Here is a 25229-nt window from a genome sequence, read left to right as displayed (position 1 = left end):
CAAAAAAAAAAAAAAAAAAAAAAAAAAAAAAAAGCTCAATGGTACTAAAACTTAGAATATGTATTACATTTAAATTCTGTCAGGCATCTTTCTTCATCACACCTACTGAAGTAGTAAGTCAACATATTTATATACACGCTGTGATGACCTATCATTTTCTCTTAAAGTGCAAATTTCAAATCTGAAACAACTTTCATTTTTCTCAAAGTATAATTTCTATATATACACAGGAGATGAGAAGGTATGTAGTAAATCTTTGGACACGTATAACCCATTTCACAGAAGATGAGCTGATGCCTCAAAAGTGATTAGGAAACATACAGGGTGGCCTCGACTAGATCTAAATTATTTCGATCTTATTTAGATCTTCTACAGTGAAATTATTTTCAGATATAACATTTTATATCCAGTATGGATACACCACGGTGCTCTGCCAACAAACAAACTTTACAGGGCCAGGGATTTAGCTCAGTGGTACTGGGCCTGGCTTGTAAGCACAAGGTCCTGAGTTTGATCCCTGGTACCAAAAAACAAACAAAAACTTTACAAACCTTGCATTGAGAATCTTGCAAAACTTATAAACACTGTATCGTCATCAAATGAAAGAAAATTCCTAAGTGAATGGGACAGAACACATTATTCACTGAGAAATTAGAGTAAAGATACACAGATAAGGGCCGGCAATTTAGTTCCGTGTCACTTCGCCTGCCTCTTAAGCCCAAGGCCCCGAGTTCAATCCCTGGTACAAAAAAAAAAAAAAAAAAGATACACAGATAAAAGAGAAACAAGAACATCAAATACAACGTTCTATGTCCTAGCATTAGATGACCCAATGCCACGCTCTCGTGTACCAGTGCCGGTCTCATCAGAGAAGAGACAGGGAGAAGCCGCCCAAATTTCACTGACTGAGGTGAGGAGAATGAAGCCCTCTCTCGCGTTTTCGTCAGAACGTCTCACTGGCGAAGCCCAGCTACCTCTGCTACGACCACCGGAATGTGATCCACAGTGGCCCTGGTGCTTCTGATACTGTACTGCTCCATCCCCAGAAGACTGATTACAAACATCTTCATAAGAACACAGAGACACACTCTATCTCAAAAAAAGAAACTGTACAATTATTAGCTAGCTACAGAAATAATTCCTGTGTTATGGGAAACAACAGATGTTCTGTGGAGAGCTGGCACACACTATGACTTTAACCAATTTAATATTTTGGGGACTAAACAACAGTTTAATCTAATAATTGCGATTCCCATGGGAGGAAAACTCACCAACTTGTTAAAATACCACAATTCCAAATAGCTACAGTAAGGACAAAATATGTATCAAGGTCACAGAGAAATAAACATGATATACCTCCCCAAGCATTTATTTCACTTTATAAAGTTTGATTTTCAATGAAAATAAATTGTATTACCTAACGTTATTTTAAAATGCTTAGCTATGTTCTGTAGTTTGTAGCAATGTCCTTTTAATGTGAAACTGAATTATGAAGCTTTTATCTAGGTCATTGATTTCCAATATGCCAGTTCAGAGAAAAGCATCTGCACTGTTAGGAGTTACATTTTTAAAATTAAAAATTACAAAGACTTGTTTTATCCTAGAAAATTCATTGCTTCTGAGTTGGTACATCACAATATGGCACATTTTCTATAAGAAGATCTTTCCTAGGGACCAATTCTAAAAGAAAAAAAGAGATTAAAATTAGAATTAGTCACATAATCATTGAATTAGAATTAAATACAAATGTGCTTTCCTCCCTAAAATTTATTTATTTTCCCCCCTAAAATTTATAACAGAAAAATTTCTTGTTTTAAGGTAAACATTCCAGTGACATTTTGTTTCAATCGACAATCCTTAATTCTAAATGGGGACATTTAATAGGATTCTCATCTCAGATTGTATAAAAAATACATAGGACCAACTTATTTCTTTATTATTTAGTAAATATAACTAATTCAATCATGGATCAAAATTCAGCCAAAACACATTACTGACCGTATGAGATTCCAAATGTAAAAGATAATGGTAGCTTCTTTTCAGTGCTGGGGATGGACTGAAGGACCCCACAGACACTAACCATGAATTCCACCATAGAGCAAAGCCCCGCCCTACAGTAACGGCTCTTAACTGCGAGAGCTCTGAGCACTCACACCAACTGGAGAGTTGCACGGGGATTCAGCAGCCAGGAGCCAGGGCTTTAAATCTGGATTATGTGGGAGAGGCCAGCACAGCGAACGATCCAGTCCAACACACCAACAGTACCCCACTGAGAAACACTGCTGAACCGCGAACTGTTGAGCTGGACAGCCGGCATCTCCGTGCAATCAAAATACAGCTCTTGAGGTGGAAAGTTTTGAAGAGATACATGATTTTTCCTTCTCTTCTCCATAAAGGATAAAACTTGCCTATAGTGGGAGTGGTGGTGGAGCACACCTGCAATCCTAGCACTCTGGAGGCTGAGGCAGAAGGATCACCACGAGTTCGAGGCCAGCCTGGGGTACAGAGTGAGTTCGAGGCAGCCTGAACTACATAGCGAGAACCTGTCTTAGAGAAGTGACACACAGTGTCATGGCGATGACACACAGGAGACAGTTGCTTACAAAGGCCAACGCTACACCATGATGACAACAAAGAAATAACTTGCCTATATTCTTCAAAACGTCATGCGCATGAACGATGAAGAAAAAAATAAGGGTCTGTGCCAGAAAAAGAAGACAAGAGACTAAAGAGATACAGTGACTAAATGCAATGTGTGATCCTGTAATCCCAATACTTTGAGAGGCTGAGGCAGGAGGATTGCAAATTTAAGCTTAGCCTAGGCAATTCAGCGAGACCTGTCTCAAAATAAAATGGGAACACAGTTCAGTGTGAAGACCCTAGGTTCAACCCCACTACTGAATTGGGGGAAAAGGGCACTGTTAGGACAAAGGAAAAAAATTAAGTCTGCATCGAAGTTCATATGCTGTTTTTGATATTTATACTGTGGTCACATTAGAGAGTATCCTCATATATTTAGGATATACCCATTGCAATATTTAAGCATATTAAGCATATCTATCCCAGTCACGCATTCTGGAGCGGGGGAATGACCGCAGGATGGATTCAGGAACCTACCACACCCACTGTGAGTCAGACCTTTGCTAAAACTCCATTGATCACCTAGCTTCCAAAGAACCCTACCCCCCTCCTTTTTTTGGGACAGGGTCTTGTTATACAGTTCATTCATGATTTTTTTTTTTTTTTTATACCAGGGATTGAACTCAGGTCCTTGAGCTTGCGAGGCAGGTGCTGGAAACACTGAGCTAAACCTCCGGCTATGATTTTTTTCAATTCTCATTTTGAAGTAAAGGGACTTTTACGTCTTTATCACATTCTCAGAAAATTCAACAAATGAGGGAGGGATGAATAAAACAAACATGGTAGGCTATGAGCATTTATAGAATCTAGATAAAGGAAATCCTCAAATCCTTCAACATTGCTTGCATATTTTTGCAAATCTGAATTATTTCAAAATAAGTTTGTTTGTTTTTTTTTTAGCCAGGCATGGTGGTACATGCTTGTAATCCTAGCACTCGGGAGGTTGAACCAGGAAGATCACTGTGAGTTCAAGGCCAGAGCTAATAGTGAGTTCCAGGTCAGTCTCAACTACACAGTGAGACCCTGTCTCAAAAAAACAAAAAACAAATAAATAAAAAGTTTTTTTCCTGTGTGTGTGTGGAGGGCATTTGTTTTTGTGAGACAGGGTCTTGTGTATACTTCAGCCTGGCCTTAAATTCAATATGCAGCCCAGGCTAGCCTCGAGCTCATAGCACTCCTCCTGCCTCAGCCTCCCAAGTTCTGGGTTGACAGATGTGTGCCACACCTGGTAAAGTTTTAATTTTAAATCACTAAAATTCAATCCAGAAGAAAAACTGAAATCTTTACTTAATTAAAAGAATTGTTCTGGCTAAAAATAATGCTCTTATTAGAGAGATGATAAATTTGGCTTTCAGAAAGGAAAGCCAGTTAAATAATTATATATTATTTAGCCATTATCTCCGCCACCATTGGGGATTGAACTCAGGACCTTGCACTGCCTCGGGGATGCCACTTATCTCACTTATTTTTATTAGCTCTTTGGAGGTTTCATAAGACAGTAAATTATAACGTGGGCTTTAATGTATCAACAATGGATTCATGTTTCACTTATCAAACTACATGTGTTGAATTTTTTCTTTGGTACTGGAGATCGAACTTGGAACCTTGCTCTTGCAAAGCAGGCAGGAGAGCCAATGAGCTAAATCACCGGCCCTACATATGTTGTGTTTACATTAGAAACTACATCAAGAGGGCCAGGGATTTAGCTCAGTGGCACTGCACCTGCCTGGAAAGCACAAGGTCCTGAGTACGATCGCCAGTACCACACAGACACAAAAAAGAAATTACATCAAGAAATGAGATACTACAATGGACATATCAGTCACTTTAGCTTAGGAAGTTTACAATCTAATGCAAAAGAAACAAATGACAAATTATAGTAAAACATAATTTGTGTAAAAGTTCTAACAATACTTTTATGTAGTAACAGGAGAATAATAGCTAAACATATTTATTATTTTAGAATGCATTCAGCTCTGCAAAAGTTCAACAGTGGCTTAAGTAAGAAATATAATTTTTGCACACTATCAAGAAACACAGGGCCAGGAATGGAGCTCAGTGGTGCCACCACCTGCCTCTCAAGCACAGGGTCCCAAGTTCAATCCACCATACCAAAACAAACACACACACAAACAAACAAAAAGAAATGTAATTTTCTCACACTATCAAGAAACAGATTGAGGCTGTGATGGGCTACTGTCAGTCCTTGGCCCCCAAGAACCCAGTCTCTTCCTCTCTTCCTGTTCCTGTGTGGTTTTGCCTTCTCTGCTGCTGTTACACGTGTGCAGACCAGGCAGGACAGAAAGAGAAGCGAAAGGGGAAAAGGAGAGTGGCAGATCAGCCAGCCCATTCCTTTTGATTCTCGTGGTACTGGGAAGTGAAGTCAGGACCTTGTGCTTGCGAGGCAGGCACGGCGCCACTGAGCGACATCCCAGGCTCGGCCTGTTCCTTCTTCACAGGAAAAACAGTGGCTTTCACAGAGGTGACACACAGGAGACACCTGCTTACACAGGCCGCAGCTGCACTGCAGGCAGGCACACCACCGTCACTCCCACTGAGCGGGCACCACCGGACTCCCCGCCCGAGGCCTCAACCAGCCTCTCGTCAGGGATCTCTGGCTGATGTGCCAGCCTTTCCACTGGGCCCACTGTGACTTCTATGGTAGATAAGAACCAGACTTTATACAAAATACAAATATAAGTAAAGAGTAGAATAAAAAGTTAAAATGAGGAATACATGGCAGTCACCGGTCCACAGAAAATCCTAAATAATGCTGGACAGCAAGAGCAAGGACTCCCTGTTCTGTCAGGCAACCTGGCAGCAGCTAGCTCTGCTTTCTGGGAGACTCAAAACCTCCTCTGTCCAGTCCTTGGGGCTGTCGTCCTCTGAGTTGCCGAAAACTTTTACATCTACTTTTCCCTGACAGGAGGAGTTCAGGAGCCCGGGGACAGGATTAGGCGGGACTGGAGTTTCTCGAAGTTACAAGCTACTCAAAACCTTTCTTAATTTCAAGTCTGTTTCCAGTCATATTTGTGCGTAAGTAACCCACAGACAAAATCTTGACAAGGGCTTTTTGTTTTGTTTTGTTCTTTGAGACAACGTCTTGCTATACAGTCCAGGCTGGACTTGAACTCACTATGTAGCTCTCGCTGGCCCCAAACCGATACTGATCCTCCTGTCTCAGCCTCCCAGGTTCAGGCATTACATGCGTGTGCTGCCACACTCAGGCTGACACAGTCTCTAAGGATGAAGATCGTGGCCTGCATTCTGCCCAGCGCCCTGACTCTGGCTTTAATGAAAGCCGCTCTTAAAGCAATGATACACAATAAGCTCCGCCAGGAAAGGCACCGCGCACCCAACTGCTTCTGCCACAGTGCACCTTGGGACACTGACCTTGCCTCAAGCGAGAGCTGAAAGCCGCTTGGTTGTATTTCAGTTTCAGCGGAGAGGGGCAGCTGGCATTTTCAACTCTTCACAGCTCTAAATTACAGGACTCTCAACCAGACTTCAGGCAGAAGACAAAACTAACAGGTCATTCCATCTCTGCCTGGCAGATGACCAGCAGATGACGCTGTGCTCAGCCTCTTTTTCGGCACCATGCTAAACGCAGAAGAACCAGCCAGTGTACCCTGGAATCCTGGCTATTCCTCAACACCGGAGCCCCCCATAGGGCTTGGGCTGCGTCCTAACACCTTATGTTTTGCCTTGTAAGGGTCACCAGCTGGGAGCCTGAGACGGTCGGGTCCCTGATAGTCATGTTCCCCTGGACCCTCACTTTCCATTCAGCTGACGTCACACCTCCGATGGTTTAACCTTCCGTACCTCACTCCTTAACAACTTCTACTGGTTTAGTCACAAGTAACAGCAGTGACTCTGGCTGATCCAGTAGAAAAGGCATTTGGGGACAGGTTATCGGTTTAGTGTCATGGAACTGCTATGATGGCTAAAGAACGTGCCAGGCTTGAGACAAAGTTTCTGGGAACAGTGACTGAAGGTGCTTCCCACAGCTGGCCAACAATAAGAGCAGTTGCTCCCAGGGAGACACTGGGAGAACCTGGCTCTGGAAACCCTGATGCTATACTTCGGGGGCTGCCGGAAACAGCTGCGTCTCCCCGGTCACACCAGGGCCACTGCTCCTCCAGGACCCTGGTCCTGCTGATGCCACTCCTGCCAGCAGTCAACTCTGCAAGCCTCGTCCCTCCATTCCGCTCCTTAGAAGAGTGGGTGAGCGGCACTGTACCAAACGCGTGGGCCTGAACTGCGAAGGCAGCCGCAGACCCGAATTTCCTTTGTTCTGCCACAGGGGTTTAAAAGTCAAGCAAATGAAACCTCCTAAAAGAAAGCAAAGACTTTCAAAGTTGATAAATAACTAGAAAGTCTGTCAAACATCCACTACCTTACCCTTCACACAAGTGACCTGATTGGAGGCAAAGTATACCTCACAACTTAACTTTTCGGCATTCATGAACTGCTAACACGTTCATTAGGCCAAACGTAGCACACGTATATTTATGTACTGCATGTTATTTTCCACTGCAGTTTCATTTTACTGACTATAAAATCCCTGACTTTGCTACAGCATTAGATATTGAACTTGCCAAACTGTGATGAGGCAGGCGGCGGAACCACACAGTGAGATCCTGACTCAAAAAAGGTAAAAAAAATTCCTTCAAATCAATAATAAAAGGCACACAATCATTTAGAAAAATGGGCAAAAGACTCAGAAGGGTACTTTATCGAAGAGAATATTCTAAATTCCACACCTGAAAAGTGGTGGCACTGTACGAATTACCAGAGAAACACAAATTAAAATCACAATGTAATACCAATACACACCCACCAGAGGGCTACAATTACACACACAGTCGGACACGGTGGCACACCCCTATAATCCCAGCATTTACGAGGCTGAGGCAGGAGGACCACTGCAAAGTCAAGGTCAGCTTGGGCTACATGGCGAGAGCCTGTCTCAAAAAATCAGAAATAAATAAATAAACAAACACAGGGTAGCAAGTTTTGCTGAGGATGCAAAGACACTGAGGCACTTAGATGCTGCTGCCGGAAGGCCAAGTTAGTGTAAGCGCTTTGGAGAACTGCTTGACTGAAGAAACACAGACTCAATGAGCAGGAAATTTCACTCGGATGTGTACAACAGCTTGAGAGCAGACGGTCTCATAGGTGTGTGTGTGTGCACATTTCCCACCAGGAGGCACCACACTGCAGACACTGTCGGTCACATTCAAACTGGGAAAACCCAAACAAGGATGAATTGAGGCGTGCTCAACTGACCCGCACAACAACGCTGCTGTGCTCAACAACTACACCAGTCTCACAGGGATGACCCTGAGAGGAAGAAGTCAGACAAACAGAAATCCAGAATGAATCCATTTGTATAAATCTCAAACACTTCTACATAAAGTTCAAAACCTGCCGTGCTGAAAGTCGGGAGAGGGGAGAGGGCACTGTCAGGACACTGGCGATGCCGCTGTAACGGCTGGATGGGGAGCAGGCCAGGCATTTCCCCTGTTACAATTCACAGAGCTAAACAGCTACCTACTGTGTACTTTTCTGTACGCTCCTTATGCTTCAGTAGTCTGCTTAGAAACCAAACTGCTCAACAACGTTGAACATCACCTGTTTTGTTGCTGTCCCCAAGGACACGTTAGGGAGTGAAAATGAGATTGTGCTGAAACCCTGCCAGGAATCCTGAGGTTAAATGGAGGCTGCTCAACTATATTTCCATTTCCTACTTCTTCAGAATTAAAATAATGAATTATAGAACAAAAGGTAAAGAAATAGACTGTCTAGGTAAATTGTAAATAATGCCAGAAAAACGAGAAAACTCAAATAAATATGATAAAAATTGTTGTGTATATTGTAACAGCAGCTTTGCGATATAAGCAGGAGTTTAAAAAATGTAAATAAAAAAAGTCTACTGTAACAAAATTTCATAATTTAGCCTTGGATCGCAGCCCTACAATATTTATTACATTGCTTGGCAAAATCAAGCTATTTTACAACATTAAACGTGCTATAATTAGTTTTTTGTTTTTTGTGGCACTGGGTTCAAACCCAGGATCTTCTGCATACCAGGCAAGAGCTTGTCCACTGACCTATATAGTTAACCTTTTAAAAAATTTCATTTTCAGAAAGATCTCACCAAATTGCTCAGGCTGGCCCCAAACTTGTAATCCTCCTGCCTCAGCCTCCCAAGGGCTGCAATTAAAAACAACAAAAAAAGTGCTATAATTAAGAGCCATTTAATTGGTGGTATGCCTACAATCACCACTATTCAGGAGGCCGAGGCAAGAGGATCACTTAAGCCCAGGGGTTTGAGGCTAGTCTTGGCAATATAGTGAGACCTCACTTAAAAATAAAAACAGAGCCAGGGACTTAGCTCATTCGTTCTGTTGCCTGCTTCACAAGTGTAAGGACCCAAGTTCAATCACCAGTACCAAAAAGAAATAAATAAAAGCAAACAAACAAAGTGTGCAGAAAATCTTCAATATTCCAAGGCCCGTTACAAGCAGAATTCATTTTTCTTTAGTTTTACTTACTCAGTGTGTTGTGGTCTGTGTGGATACCTTGTATAACAGAGGTTCTGAGCAACAGTTCAACATCGGAACCTATTTTCATCAGCTGTTAAGAAATCCAAACAAACAATAAATCTTTTGGGTATTTCATATGAGTACATTATTTTTGAAAACTATACTTTTATCATTTTATTTGTATAGTTTTTCGTTGAGACAGAGTCTCACAATGTAGTCAAGGCTGGCCTCGAATTCACTATGTAGCCCTGGCTGCCCTCAAACTCATGGCAATCCTCCTGCCTCAGCCTCCTAAGTGTTGGGATTACAGGCGTGCACCAGGCGTATAATTCTTTCATAAATAACACGGCTTTTAACACTATTCCAGGCAGTACAGAAAGCCCAGACATACATATGTACGATCTTACCTTTTATCTGTCCATTTCACATTTTGCTCAAAAACAGATCTAGAGTATTTATGTTATAATGTGGGTTTTTCTGGGGAGGTACTGGGGATTGAACTCGGGTCCTATAATGTGTATTTTTTAACGCATTTAAATGCATACTCAGGAGGGAGGTTTTTGCAGTGTTGGAGACAGAACCAGGGCCTCACACATACTCAGCCGCCACCACACCACATCCCAGTGCCTTGACCCTGCAGCGGGATGACGCCCTGAACACCAGAAGCATAGGCTCAGACTCCGGACGCCGGGCTCCAACTCTGGGCGTGGCCTCCAGCGAAGTCTTTTAGTTTCTGACCTCATCAAATGCAAAATGAAGAACCAGACTAAAACAGTGGTTTTCCAAGCTGCAGGATCCTGAGGGACTTTTGAGATCCTTTCAGGGATCCTTGAAGTCAAAATTATTTTCAGAATACGAGCACTTTCGATAGCTTGCGTGGTGAGCAGAAGTAGAGCTTTCTCCATGGAAATATAACCTTTTACTTGAAAAAGCCAACAAACTATAATCTTTCAGACTCTGATATCTGGCAAACATTTTCTTCACCATGAATGAAATGAGTATGTCACGGAAGGAAAACAAGGAACAGTATTTCTCGACAATGACAAAATGCAAGCTTCAAGCAAAAGTTGGAATTCTGGAGAACTCGAGTCTGCTCCGGTGAGCTTGACACTTAAGGCTGTTTCTGATGAAATGGATATTAATATTAATGGGTACAGTTTTAAAATACAGCACCGTATAATGAACTGTGGCGACATCTGGAAGACCTGCCTTCCCTAGTGAAGCTGTACTTTCCAAATCGCCAGGGTCCGACGTCACAGCCGCGTATGGGTGAAAAACCCAGGCAAAGGCAAAGAGCAGGCGACACTGACAGGGAGGAAAGGAACAGGTCACCTCCGGGTCTGTTCTGAGTCCAGGACAGCAAGACGCGTTACAGGTAGGACACAGGAACAGAGGTCAGTAAAGAGAGTCTGCGCCAGATTTGCTAATTTACCCACATCGGTGACTAGGGCGCCTACATTCCGACGTCTGTCTGCTTTATCCCTACCTCACGCAAGAGATCACCAAAAAAAAGAAAACAACTCTGGCCCAATCTTTGCTTAAAAATTCCAAAGCACTAGGAGCACTTTAAGTTTGGTCACAAAAGTTGTTTATAAAATCAAAGGGCTACCCTGTTCATCCCGCACTGAAGCACACGATGACAATTTCAAACCTTTTGTGTTCATTAATTTATAAAGTGGATTTCACTGCTTAAGTGTGTATTTCTACACTGATGAGCGTATTTGTTTTGATCACTTCAGTTAGGTGGCCATAAATTTTGAAACTCTCACCATTCATTACAGCGAGCTGTAGTTTTATGGAAGATGTAATTTAGAGCTAAAGTGGGTTTTTTATGCATAGCTGCCTTTGTATTGTTTAACAGTATTTCTCGGCTATATAATCAGTTCCCAAAAGGTTGTAAAAGTACAGCTGTGGTCAATGAATGTATTTATTTGTTGTTTCACTCAACTATAACAAAACACTACTGTTAAAAATAAGTGTTTGTGCTATTAATTTATATATACGCGCACACACACATACATAAAAGAAAGCAAAGAAAAGAACGTGTGTGCCAGTTTTGGCCTGAGCATCAGAGGAGGCTGTGGGCAGCGAATGAAGCCTCCCTCCTGACACGGGGCAGGCCTGGCCGGGCAGGGAAAGGAGAAAAGCCGGCCTCCTCTCCCTGTGGAGGCGCAGAAGTGGAGGCGAGTCCTAGAGCTAATGCCAGAAACCAGGCTAGAGGAGAAGGAAGGAAGTGGACGATCAGAGGGACTGAGCAGATGGTCTGTGGGAATCCTAGAGCCAAAATCATCCACTGGCCTAGCATAACAGCGACTAACCTTGAAGAAATTACCACTTCTCAGAGTACATACCAAGGAAAATTCACAGTTATCTGAAAAGGCATTAGATACTTCCACCTTCTTCTTTACTTTCTTCTTTTTTTGTTTGTTTTCTTTTTGCTTTTTGAGACAGGGTCTATGTGGTTCAGCCTGGCCTTGATTCACTATGTATCCTGGGATGGCCTCGAACTTGTGGGGATCCTCCTGCCTCAGCCTCCCAAGTGCTGGGAATACATGTATGCACCACTACATCCAGCTACTTCTACCTTTTTCTAACTACGTATCTGTGTGAGGCTAAATATTCTTCATATATCTGAACCTAAAAAAATATTGTACTAGATTAAGTAAAGAAGATACAAGAATTTAGCTGACTTCTATTCAGACAGACATTAAGATTTGTACTAGGGGGCTGCGAGTTTAGCTCAGTGGTACCATGCCTGCCTCATAAGCACAAGTTCCTGAGTTCAATCCCCAGTGCCAGGAAGGAGGGATTTGTACTGGGGATTGTGGCCCATATCTGTAATCCCAGCTACTTGGGAGGCTGAGGCAGGAAGATTATAAGTTTGAGGCCAGACTAGGCAACGCAGAATGACCTATCAAAACAAACAAACAAACAAACAAAATTCCTTCTTGGCATTTTGGCTAAGATCTAGAGTAAAAAAAAAAATAATAATTTTTTTTTAGGAATAGGGACGCAGCTCAGCACTAGAGTACTTAGCTAGCATGTGCAAGGTCCTGGGTTCAATCCTCAGAACTACAATTTTAAAAAGAGATTTGAAAAAATGCAAAATATGCTACTCTTCTCAATTGTTTTTTGAAAATATAGCCATTTTTCACAAAACTGTGTTGTTTCTTAACATACACTGGGTTTCTTATTTTTAAATGAATTAAATACATTTTCTAAATTCTCAGACTAAATTCTTAAATATTGAGTGAAAGAGCTTTCAAGGGTCCTGAAATTTTAAGAGCATGAAGGCACCAAGTTTGAGAACTACTCTGCTAGTAGCACCTTGGTTTCCTCAGCTCCCTAACACAGGAGAATGTAATTATTTAAGCACTAGTAAGTACTCAATTGCAGACTCCTTAGAGAGAGTTGCAGGAAGTACAAAATATACAATTTACACAATAAATATCCATTACATATGAAATTAATGTTTCATAAGTAAAGAGAATCTGGGAGATAGTTTACTTTCCCAGTTTAGTTGATATAAACAGATCTCAATTTAAAAAAAAAATTCTTTTTGAGACAGGGTCTCAACTATGTAGTCCAGGCTGGTCTCGAACTCAAGGCAATCCTCCTGCCTCAGCTTCCCAAGTGCTGCCTAAAGATTATTTCTTTCAATTGGGTCTTGCTATGTTGTTTAGGCTGGTTTCTGACTCTTGCATTTCAGTGATTATCCTGCCTTAGCCCCCCAAGTAGCAAGGTCTACAGGTCTACATCACTGTGCCTGACTCAGTTAAAAAATCTTTAACCATAATTTCAAAATTTTAAAATAATTATCAATTACCAAAAAAAGTTTTAGGAATTTAAAAATAATTACCAATTACCAAAATAGACTAACAAAATTAAAAATAATTACTAATCAGTCTATTGAAGAGCAAATCATACAAACTTTTTTTTTTTTTTTTATACTGGGGATCCAACTTGAGAGCTTGCAGTTGCAAGGCAGGCAGCAGAACTGCTGAGCTAAATCCCCGGCCCAAACTTCTTGATATATCCTTTAACTTCTCTTCACATTATGAGTTGGTTATACATTCATCCTAACTCCTGCCATAAATAAATATATATTCCCTGTTTGTCCTATCATTTCTTTATGCAAAATCTTTCTTCTTTTTATATTACAGAGGTGGAAATACTTAGGCTATATCACTTTGTCTCATTAGCTCAATTATTACAGGTATTTACTCTTTCAAAAGTAGTATTTTAGCCAGGCATGAAAGTGCATGCCATTAATGTCCACTACCTGGGAGGCTGAAACAGGAGGACCAATTCTAAGGTCAACCTGTACAACTTATCAAGACTCTGCTGCAAATAAAATTAAAAATGGGCTGGGATATGCTGTCTGCCTCACAAGCACAAGGTCCTGAGTTCAATCCCTGGTACCAAAAACAAACAAACAAAAAACAGAGAGATGGGATGTAACTCAGGATTCCCTGAGTTCATTTCCCAGTACTGCTCCAAAAGTCTTCTTTTCTACTAATATAAATGCATTTTGATAAGATTTTTAAATTCATGGAAATTCTATTAAATATGGAAGACATCTCCTAATTTGTGCCTTCCTTTGTACCAAACTAATTTTTAGAATCTTAACTACCCCTGCAAATAGTTTTCTGTTCATTTTCTGTTTTAGGTCCCTTTTTCTACCTTTATCGTTAACACAGGAAGCTCAGGACAGAGACAATATACACAAGCTAGAATACATGTTATACATTAAAAAAAAATCACTGTACAGTTTTGCAATGATCCCGTATTAAGAATGCAAAGGAGCTCAAAGGCAAGTGTCTTCCACTACAGCAAGTGACCAAAATACAAATATAGGACTGTTCATCAGCTGTGGCTATTTGTGCTTCTGTCAACAGAAATTAAAAAACCAAACCAAAGCAAACCTGATCAGGTGTGGTAATGCACACCTGTAATCCCAGCACTCAGGAGGCTGGGCCAGGAGGATCATGGGGAACTCAAGATCAAACTGGAATATACAGTGAGTCCCATCTCAAAAATGAAATATAGTAAAAAATTTAAAAGTTTAAAAATGGAATGGCTGGCTGAGCCAGAAGAGTGTAAGTTCCTTCTGCAGCTCTGCGTTAGTGCAGCGCTCTCCTCCCTTTCCGAGACAGAACCATGCGGGTGGCCAGTCTTGCTCCGACCACAGCCATGGTACGCCCACGTGCTATGCCCAGGCAGTGCGCTGGGCCTGGGCGATTCTGACCACGATGATCTGAGGGGTGATCTGCACCACACTAGTGCAGGCTGCACACCACCAGGAGGGCGGCAAGCACCGCACCACAGGTCGGACTGCACAGACCCCACCGTGCTCCTCACTTGCTCTCTGCCAACAGTTTTACTGTAACTAAAAACCCCATTACCGTACCTCTTCTATTTTCCTAGGAGAAGTCTCACTTTTATTACTTTTGAATTCTTCGTTAATCTTTATTCTTGCTGCTAGGGGGGAGAAAAATACATGTAGTTACTTGTTTTCCTAGATTATAATTCCCATGAGAATAGTTTACATGCCATTCTTTACGAATTCCCTGGCATAGATTTGTCCTCGTGTAAAGCAAAGGATTAAAAATGTACTAAGTCTCATGGAGAAATCTGGACAGGCTGGGAAATTTGTAAAAAAAGGAAAAAGCTTTTAGCATTTTAATATTTTCCTACTCCAAACATCATTTGGGTACCTAGAGCCATTGAACTGTAATAAATCCAAATCAATGCTTTATATATAAATCTAAGGATTTATATTAAATGCTTTTTAAGATAGCAAAAAATGCGTACAACTATGTTAAACTATATATGCACACAGAGACAATGACATAGCGGCAAAGATATATATATATATAAATATACACATATACATATGAAATTTCAAGTGTCTTGGCTGACATGTAGTGCAAGTGACAAATAAAACGTGTGCTTATACACCCCACTGATACTTTTAGTCTACTGTGATCAGCCTTAGCGTGTTGGGAGCATTTACAGAACAATCAAGTGCTTAGTAAATATGGAATAAATATTAGCTGTCCTTAAAGTTACTTCACTTAAAAAGTTTAAATCCGCCATCACCTGCCTTGCAAGTGCAAAGTCCCAAGTTTAATCCCTGGTGCCAAAAAAAAAAAAAAAGTTCAAAGCCAGAAACATGCTGTGTTGGGAGAGGACAGGCATAAAACCTTCCTCCTATGCTCCCACATTTCAATATGAAGAACCTGGGCTTCGGAATCAACCCCAGCCCCACTGCTTCCTAAATATGATGACGTAGGGAAAAACCTTCCCTATTTTGTCAGTTTCCTCATCTGCAAAAATAGGAATTATAATAGCGCCTACTTGGCAAAGCTGACACGAGACTTGAAACAGGAATCTGTGTAAAGTATGCCTTACACGTGTGTACTTTAACATTTAGGAGGTTATTTCTGATAAATCACAAAAACCTGAATCTCTGGGGACAGTGGGGACATCTTCGCAGCGGCCCTCTTGCCCCAGGTGTCAGGGTATATGAAGAGTGAAGCTGAACAGGACAAAGGCCAAAAGGGGAGACCGAAGGAAGACAGAAACTACTTCAAACAGGGAGCTGCCAAACTCGGCCTCCGGGGACCACAGCCTGACAACTGCCGACTTCCAGACTGACTCAGTCTACTAACGGTATGCATTATCTGGGCCGAGAGAGAGTGAACATTCAATTAGCTTCCAGAGAAGTGGTCTCAGAGCCTGCACATAAGGCAAGCAGGCACTGAAATTCTGATTCGCACCTCTCCTCCATTACCTGGCTCTGTGATCGGTTCTGTGCAGTACAGCATGGCCTCAAACTCGCTGGGGGCAGGGATCAAACTCAGGACCTTACCCTTGCCAAGCAGGTGAGATGCCACTGAGCTACATCGCAGCTCCTATTTGCTGATTCTTTATAAAAACTTCATCTTTTAAATTCTTTCTTTAAGCAGTAAATGGTTTAGTGGGTTTAATGTAAGCTAATCTTAAAACAACAACAACAACAAAAGGGGGGCAATAACAGTTATTCCCTAAAATGTTCTTGAGCAGAGGCAGGGTTTCTCAGAATAGCAGCCACCTAAAGAACAGACTTGATCCAAAGGGGTAAAGAATATATGTTTATTTACCTTCTAAAGCTCTCACATCATTTTTAAAAACTTGTTGTCTAGTCCTGTGCAGGGTTTTAAAGAGCTGTAAAACCTGCTAAGAAAACCAATTCAGAATCACAAGAAGAAAATGCACAATTTACATAATTGTATTATAATCATTAAATAGTATTTAAACAGTATTCTTTTTGTTTGTTAAACTACTTTTCAGACTATGTAGTAAAAACTAGGACTTGCCAAGATAACTTTCCCTGTACGATTTAAGTTTAAGTTTAAGTTTGGTGGTAGAGCAAGCGCTTAGTATGTGCTGGCCTTAGGTTCATCCCCAGGGGAAAAAAAGAGTGGCGGGGATGTGGGGGGCTACTTAAGAAGTTAATAATTCTGCCAAAACCAGTGTAAGGTAGTCAACATTTCCAGTTTAGTATGTATACTATTTCTTCTCATCTTTCTCAATTTATTGAAACTTTAATTTGCTCTTAAAATTGTGCACACAAATACACAAAATCATGATTTTGGGGGGTACCAGGGATCAAACTCAGGACCTTGCACTTCCAAGGCAGGCGGTGGACCCTTTTTCTTTCTTATTTGGAGACAAGGTCTTGCTAAGTCACTCAATTGCCGTGGGCTGGTCTTGAACTTGTGACACTCCTGACTAAGCCTCCTCCCAGAGTGCTGGGGTTACAGTGAATTTATCCAACTCCCTTACTCCTTCCCGCCCCTTCTCAGGTACTGGGGATGGAATCCAAGTGCTGTCTCCCACTGCACTACATCGATGGCCCTTCTTCTTTTATATTTTGAGACAAGGTCTGGCTACATTGTCCAGGAAGACTCCTGCCTCAGTCTCCCCAAGTGCTAGAGCTATAGGTGTGCACCACAGCTCCTGGCTATGAAGAGAGCCCAGAAAAATGCTTCAGATAATTAAGGCTCATTTAATTGTAATTTCTCATAAGAGGACTTGAATACTCAGATTTAGGAATATCCTGAGCCTATGAAGAGATAAAAGGGAGTGAAAACAGCCTGGTGTTTGGTTAAAACAGATTTTCAAAATATATTAGTGACAGGCTGAAGCCATCTCTCACTTTCAAGTCCAAAAAGGTCCTATTGTCCTTCCAATGTGGCCTGTCCTTGGGTCTCTATTTTCTAAATTTACTTATGTTTTCTGAGACAAGGTCTCTATGCAGTTCAGGCTGGCTCTGAACTCATTATGTAGCCCAGGCTGGCCTTGAACTCATGGTGATTCTGCTGCCTCAGCCTCCTGAGTGCTGGGCCTGGGTCTCTATTTATTACTTTTCCTTATTTTGGGGTGTAGGGATTGGACCCAGTGCCCCAGCACTCCTGTATTAGTTCTTGGAGGCCATTCAATGCCTCAGACCCGAAACGGGTAGGTCATCCTTAGACACCCTGCTCTCAGTGGAAATGAAGGAATCTCTCTACATATTCTCCAGCCCAGAAACATCTTCACCTCCTCCACAACTTGTGAAAGTCACTCTGTCACTTTTCTGCCTTTGCTCTACATTAGTCCACAGCGACCTGACACTGAACATACTCGTGCTCTGTAGAGGGCCACTCAGAAGCCAAAGCACAGCCTGGAATCACACAGCATCAAGCCAAGGAACTCAAGTAGGAAAATGCAAGGAGTTCAGAGGGACCTAATGACATCCGCTCTGGAATCTTTCCTCTGGAACTGTGAAGTGATTCATTTCTTTTTGGGGGGCGCAGCACCACTGAGCTAAATCCCCGGCCCTTGGAGCAATTCATTTCTGTGCTTTTTCAAACATCTGTATTATGGCAGGTTGACTATCTCTTAGCCAGAATGGCTGGACCAGAAGTATTTCTAATTTCATGGGTTTATTTTGAAATACTTGCATGGACGTTATTGGTTGAGCATCTCAAATCTAAGCTCTTTTAGTAGCCAGTTGGTGCTCAACAATTTTTTAAGATTTCAGAACATTTCACATTTTGGAAGTCTGGACTGTACCAGGGATGCTTAATGTGTATTTTAAGACAGTCATAGGGAGTAAAGATTTGGGTACTGGGAGATACAATACTGCTATAACAAGTATTTAAAAACGTGATTAAAAGAAAACTTTTTTTTTTTTTTTGGCATTGTTTGGATGGGGTCTCACTTTGTAGTACAGGCTGGCCTCAAATTTGGACGATCTTTCTGCCTCAGCCTCAAGAGTGCTGGGATTACAGGTATAGTGTCACCATGCCCAACTTGAAATCCTTGGTAGTAAAAGTTTAAAGTACCTTCAAAACACCTTCAAAAACAACTCAGATTTTAAAGGTAGCACAGTAGAGCATGTTCTTCAAGTGTGCAAGGCCCTGAGTTCAATCCCTAGCACCATTAAAAAAAAAAAAGGAAACAAATGTGATTGCATTAGTATAAAAACCAGCAACTATCCAGGTGTGGTGGTGCACATTTGTAAACGTAGTACTTGGGAGGATGAGGCAGGAGGACGGCCATTGAATTTACGATCAGCCTGCGATACCTGAGAAAACTCCGGGTTTCTGCTGTGTCTCTGTTAATTTCTGCCAAAGCTGGGGCTTCTGTGCACCTTCCGCATAATGAATAAATGCTCCACCTCACTGGAGCTCAGAATCGCATCATCATCATTGCTGTTATTCTAGAGATCTAACCCCCAGGAGCGCTGTCACTGAACCATACCACAGCCTTTATTTTACTTTACTGCCCAGCCAGGACTCAAAGTCGTGATCCTCCTGCCTCAGCCTCCCAGAGAGCTGGGATTACAGGTGTACGCCACCACGCCCGGCAGGACTGCATGTGGGATCTTCCTTACTTCCCAGGGATGTGAAAAGGGCCCGGTGACGAACAGCCTGGCGGAGACGAAGCCGAATGGACCCAGCGTCTTCCCGGAGCAGGGCCCCCACGGCGCCGCGGACTCAAAGTCGTGATCCTCCTGCCTCAGCCTCCCAGAGAGCTGGGATTACAGGTGTACGCCACCACGCCCGGCAGGACTGCATGTGGGATCTTCCTTACTTCCCAGGGATGTGAAAAGGGCCCGGTGACGAACAGCCTGGCGGAGACGAAGCCGAATGGACCCAGCGTCTTCCCGGAGCAGGGCCCCCACGGCGCCGCGCCCCACCCTCCCCATGGCACCGCTCCCACCCTTCCCCAGGTCCTGTCACCTTGGCAGGCCGACCCATGGCTCTCTCTGTGGCGACGGCCGCCTCTCCACCGATCAAGTCGCCCCCGCCTCTCGACAACCAATCACATCCTGGCATGGCCTACCACTTTGCGTTCCTCGCTCAGAGCAACCAATCACAACGCAGCATCTCCCTCGTGAACCCGCCCTCTAGAATAGCCCTGGGAGACACTTCGCTAAACTAGTAGCAACTGAAAAACCGCGAGAAGTCGCGGATCGCGATTACGGGCCAAAGGAGAACGGAAATGACCTGGAAGCCATGTTTTCTAGGGGCAAAGTCATTTCCCGCGTGGAGAGTTTCTGGTACACATACGTACAGGGAGGGATTGGTAGTAAATGAATTGGTTTGGCGCCTACTGTATATGTGATTGCCTCCTGTTTGGGAGTTATGGTAGTCTGTTAACGAACTCGTATTTTAACCCCTCCTACTTGTGACTTTGTCCTTGGAAATGTGCACAAAAAGACCCAAGCTCTAACAACTACAACGGGCATTGATTGGAATCCTGATCTATAAAATTTATAACATATATTTCCTCATTTATTCCCCCGGAAGTTACTTTCTCAAGTTCACGAAGCTAATGAACAGAGGTCTAAGATAGAAATCTATGCCTGATCCCCAAGACTATTCTCACCCCTATATATATCCTGCTTGCTTGGCCTACTCTTTGGTTTTGCTGGAGTAGAAAATGTCTAATTTATTAGCGGCATCATATTCATAAACAATCGTAAAATACTTTAGTACATTTTAACTTAGGACCTCGCAAACATCAGGAAAAATCTCAATCTTTTCTACTTCATAAGCTTTGCTTTTGTACTCCCACCCTTACCTCCACCCCACGCCCTACTCCACCTTTCCCGTTAATTTAGGAAGGATTTGAGCGGGATTTTTAGCTTAGTGGTTCCCCTGCCTGCCTCACCAGTACAAGGATCCAAGTTCGATTACCGGTAGGCGATTTAGCTCAGTGGTTCCACGGCTTGCCTTGCAAGCGCAAGGTCCTGAGTTTGAACCCTGATAGCTAAAAAAAAAAAAAAAGACTTGGACCAGTAGATCTCTTCGAACCTTCTTCTTTACGATCTATATCATTATATATGTGTATTATAATTGTGTGTTTGTGTGTGTGTGTGTGTGTGTGTGTGGTGCCGGGGATCAAACTCCAGACCTTGTGCTTGTCAGGCAAAGGAAGCACCACTGAGCTGCATCCCTGACCCTGTAAAAAAAAATTTTTTTTTGAGACAGGGTCTCCCTATGTAGTTTAGGCTGGCCTTGAACTCCCAGCAGTCCTGCATCAGGGCCTCCCAAGTGTGCTGAGATTACAGGTGTGCACCACCAGGCCTCACAATTTTAACTTTTAAATCATCATGAGAACAGCAAGTTAATAATTAATTTTTAAGTAATTACTAAAGTACATTAGATTGGCAGAAGAGTTTTTGTTCTCCCCTTTCACTTGGGATTAAACCTGGACCTTTGCACTGAGCTATCTCCCCAGCCTTTTAAAAAAATTTTTTTAATACTGAGACAGGCTCTCACCCCATAGCTAAAGTGCAATCCCCTTGCCTTAGCCTCCCAGAGTACTGAGATTATAGGCCTGTGCCTCCACACCTAGCTGCAAAACAGAATTTAACATAAGCAAAGCATTTATGTCTGATGGTGACTTTTATCCAGAAAACAATAAATCAGATGAACTTTTACTATGCCAGCCGGTTCAGAAGAGTTTGAACTGTGTAGTCAGAGGCCTGTGTAGTAGTGGAAGCAGCCTTATATAGAGATGATCTTGTGATACTGTGTTCACCTTCTGAATGATGACAATAAAAGATGTTGTCTGTTTCATTTTATGATTATAGACCAGTTTCTTTCTTTTCTTTTTTTTTGGGGGGGGGTACTGAGGCTCAAACACGGGTCCTTGCACTTACAAGGCAGGCAGCGGATCCACTGAGCTAAATTCCTAGCCCTATAGATGAATTTTTTAAAAATTGGTTGTAATAATTTCTGGCTAACTGGGGTCCTGCATTCAGTTAATCAAAGGTTCAAATCTGCTCGTATTTGAAAATATAGTTTCTGTGATGCCAATTCAGTTCAGCCTTGTGACTTATCTCCTCTTAGATAAACCTGTATGCTTCCTTCGGCGTTCCACTAATAAGGTGGCTGCTCACCATTCTGGTTGTTCTAGGAACGTGTCCTGGTCTGTCTTTCTCTCAAAGTACATGGCCCACAATGAACAGAGAATCCCAACCTGTTCATCGCGGAAGTTCATGGAGCTATGTAGTGGGGTGGACGGGGCCCTTCAGAAGACGTCTATGTTCAGATCCCCAGAACCTGTGATGACATCACCTTGTGTGACAGAAGTGGCTTTGCAGATGTGACACATTAAAGTAAGGACCTTGAGATGGGAAGATTACCCTGGATTGGCTGGTGGGTACTTACAAGAAAGAGTACTTACAAGAGACAGGGAGAGGTTGGAAGATGCTCTGCTGCCGGCTTCCACTCCTTCCTCCCTGCAGGAGGAAGAAGCAACAAGCCAAGGCCAACAGGCAGTCTCTAGAAGGTACAGAGGCCAAGGGCTTGGGCCCTGGTGTGCAGCCCTGCTTTTAGCTAAGGAGAACCCAATCTGACATGATTTCCAGGACGCTCCTTGTTCGTGACCTCATCCCTCATCCAAGCCCTCTGTGGAGCATTTCCGAATCTCTGGCTCCCACATCTTCTGTCCTCACATCTTCTCTGTCACTTCCAATAGTGATCACAACTGGCCCACCTGGATAGTCAAGGAACCTCCCTGCCTTGAGATCCTTAATTTAATGCCATCTGCAAATTCCCTCTCCCATGTAAGGTAACATTCACGGGCTTCAGGAATCAGGACAGGACCTTGTGCATCTCACCACACCCAGTTTGGGTGAAGCCAGTCATAACGTTGAAAGGGAAGGAAATAAGGTTGGAGAAGGAGCCACAGGCCTGATTGCCTTGTGCCCTGTGAGCCAAGGTATGGACTTTGGATATTATTCTGTGACAGCACGGGACTGCTTGGAATGTTACCAGCAGACATCATGATTTTTTTTTTTCTTTTTTGGGTGGGTGGTTTTTGAGACAGGGTCTCACTATGTAGTTGAGACTGACCTGAAACTCACTATGTAGTCCAGGCTGGTCTAGAACTCACAGCGATCCTCCTGCCTCAGCCTCCTGAGTGCTGGGATTATAGGTGTGCACCACCACGCAAGGCTTGACATCACGATTTCTATTTTACAGAGGTCATTTGTGCTGTGTAGCAGTTGACTACAGTAGAAGCAGAGAGACTCTCCAGCTGGGAGGCCCGTCAAGTACCCCAGGCAAGAGATACAGTGGCTTGGTTAGGACAGTGGGGGTAGGGAAGTTAGAGTAGGATCGTGGCATCTTTTAAGTACAGAGAGATGACTTAGGATGATATCAAGGTTTTGGCTGGGTGTAGTAGATACAGGATGCTGCAAGGGGAAGTTCTGGCTTGTCGCGGAGGGAGTAAAAATGAATTTCAGGCGCCTAGTAAACTAGAGATAGGTGGTGAGCAATCAGTAATGTATCTTTCACACTAATCTGGAGTGAAGGGGAAAGATAAATTAGAAGATAGGTACCTGAGTCATTATAGATGGAACAGGCTTTGGACCTAGTGAAATTTGACCTTACTTTTTATCAGCCAAAATAGCATGTGTACTTTTTTTTTTCTTTTTTTAAGACAATACCTTGCTATGCTCAGACTGGCCCTGAACTCCTGGCCTTGAAAGATCCTCCGGCTTTAAGCTCTGGAGTAACTTTGAGAAAAATAGCACACCTTTCCTTTTTTCTTTTCTTTCTTTCTTTTTTTTTTTTTTTTTTTTTTTTTTTTTTTTGGTACTGGGGATTGAACTCAGGACCTTGCGCTTGCAAGGCACGCGGTGGCTACACTGAAGTAAATCCCCAGCCCCCGCCTCGTTTTTTTGACAATTTCACATTCACAGAATAGTTGCGAGAAAAATACACAGAAATTGTGTATACTTTTTACTAAAATTACTTTATCCCTTCCTACCTCTCTACTTATCTGTCTCTATGCCTTTCTCCCTTCTGAACCATTTGAAGAAATAGCAGATGCACCTGTGCCTCTGCATGCATCAGTGGGGTTTTCCTTCAGAACATTCCCTTGTATTGGTATCAGTGATCTGCAATAAACAGTTTGAGGCCCAGGAGCAAGTGTGACCCCTGGAAACATTTAGAGGGCCCTGCCCTGCCATCTGATTTGGGTAATGTTGATGTAGTTATAAAAGGCAATGAACATGACCTTTAAGCCTGTTGTTCCCTTTATAGGCATCACTGTACTAGAGTTCACCAAATATGTGAGGAATGTCTTTAATAGCAAAAGTAAAAAATGGGACCCTTTTGAGATGACAGGGAAACCCTGTCAATAACTTTTCCAAGACAAAGTGGTCAGGCGTCATTATAATGGGGCAGCTCAGGAGGTGTAGTTAGGGTTTTTTAATATGGACTCCTGGAAACTTGTCAGCTAAAAAGGCAGAGCCTCTGAGAAGTATGGACCTGGAGGCTCTCCTGTGTGAAGGAGCAGCAGCCTCTGCAGAGGTAGTAGGGAGGGAGTGGCCAACAGTGCAAATGATGCTAAGGATCCATGTGGAGGAAGTGGAGGTCCTTAGTAACTTTGACTAAAAGGAAATGGACTCCAAAACGAAGGGTGAGAATGTGGACGAAATATGAAGTCAACACTTTATAAAAGCAGCAAAGGAGCTAGGTGTAGCGGTTCAGGCCTGGAAGCCCAGCACTTGAGGGGCTCAGGAAGGAGGATCATGGAGTGGAGTCTGACGCCAGCCTGGGTTATGTCGTGAGTTCAAAGCCAGCCTGAACTGATACGGAAATAATGCACAACCGGGCAGCCTTCCTGCACCGTGTTTTTGCCGTAAGATGCTATGTTTAAGCAATGTAACTGTTTCAGCTGCTGGATAGTCCTACCAGAGGTTTCAAGAAGGTTCTGTAAGCGTGCTCGCCCAGCATGGATGCACACCCAATCACCCCGATCTCTATATAAGGCTGCTTCCACTACTACACAGGCCTCTGACTACACAGTTCAAACTCTTCTGAACCGGCCGGCATAATAAAAGTTCCCTCCATCTCTCCCCGTGGCGCCCTCAGGTATCTAGGTTTCTGGAGACCTTCGGTAGCTATAACAGTTGGCTGGGACCCGGAGCTGTAACACTTGGCTGTAATGCTGAGCTGTCACACTTTGCTGTAATAGAACGACATAGCGGGCCTCTGTCTCAAAAAACCCAATTAACAGGACCAAAGAGCCTGGTGTGGTTTTTGCATGCTTGTAATCCCGGCTGCATGGGAAACTGAGGCAGGAGGATTGTAAATTTGAGGTCAGCCTGGTCAACGCTGTGAGACTGTCTCAAAGAGGGTGACACAGCGCTGGAGATACACGTCCCTCAGTTTGAAGCGCATTCAATCCCCAGTACCAGGGTCTCACTATGTAGCCCAGGCCGGACTCAAACTCCTAGCGATCCTTCCACATCAGCCTTCAGAGTACTAGGATTACAGACGTGCACTACCATACCTGGCTTCAAAATTAAAAAACAAACATTTCGTAGGAGATGGCAGGGAGTGTGGGAGGGAGGAGGGAGGGTGTGGGCGTCTCGCGTGGCGCTGATTACGGCTGGGGAGGTCTTAGCGGAACAGTTCGGGGTCCCCGCCTGTCCCGACCCCAGAGGTCCTGGTTCGCTGGTGTAGGGCGTCCCCGAGCTCACAG

At 43.1% G+C, this 25229-nt stretch overlaps 1 protein-coding gene across 8 annotated transcripts in view; it reads right to left on the bottom strand.

The window, feature by feature from the left end:
• The window catches only part of Lyrm7 (LYR motif containing 7), a 158185-nt gene extending 138077 nt beyond the window's left edge, over positions 1-20108 (bottom strand). For 3 of the 8 annotated variants that reach the window (XR_783411.2, XR_783412.3, XR_783409.3), the window contains exons 1-4: positions 19463-20108; positions 16334-16409; positions 14599-14669; positions 9198-9279 (exon numbers count right to left, since the gene is read on the bottom strand). Coding sequence is in view for 3 of the 8 variants with exons in the window: in XM_019209870.2 (XP_019065415.1) it covers positions 1610-1680; positions 9198-9279; positions 14599-14669; positions 16334-16409; positions 19463-19558 (396 nt within the window). In the remaining 5 variants the exon portion in view is untranslated. Of the gene's footprint in view, positions 1-518; positions 1681-9197; positions 9280-14598; positions 14670-16333; positions 16410-19462 lie in introns of those variants that run through there. The other 5 variants (XM_033761554.1, XM_019209870.2, XM_010639788.3 and 2 more) reach the window with 5 other exon arrangements.
• Positions 20109-25229: the final 5121 nt, after the last annotated feature.

This window comes from Fukomys damarensis, unplaced genomic scaffold (genome assembly GCF_012274545.1).
Source record: "Fukomys damarensis isolate Sample0158 unplaced genomic scaffold, DMR_v1.0_HiC HiC_scaffold_9, whole genome shotgun sequence".
Classification (NCBI taxonomy): Eukaryota; Metazoa; Chordata; class Mammalia; order Rodentia; family Bathyergidae; genus Fukomys; species Fukomys damarensis.
Note: the sequence above shows the minus strand (reverse complement) of the source record. Positions and strands in the feature narration are given on the sequence as shown.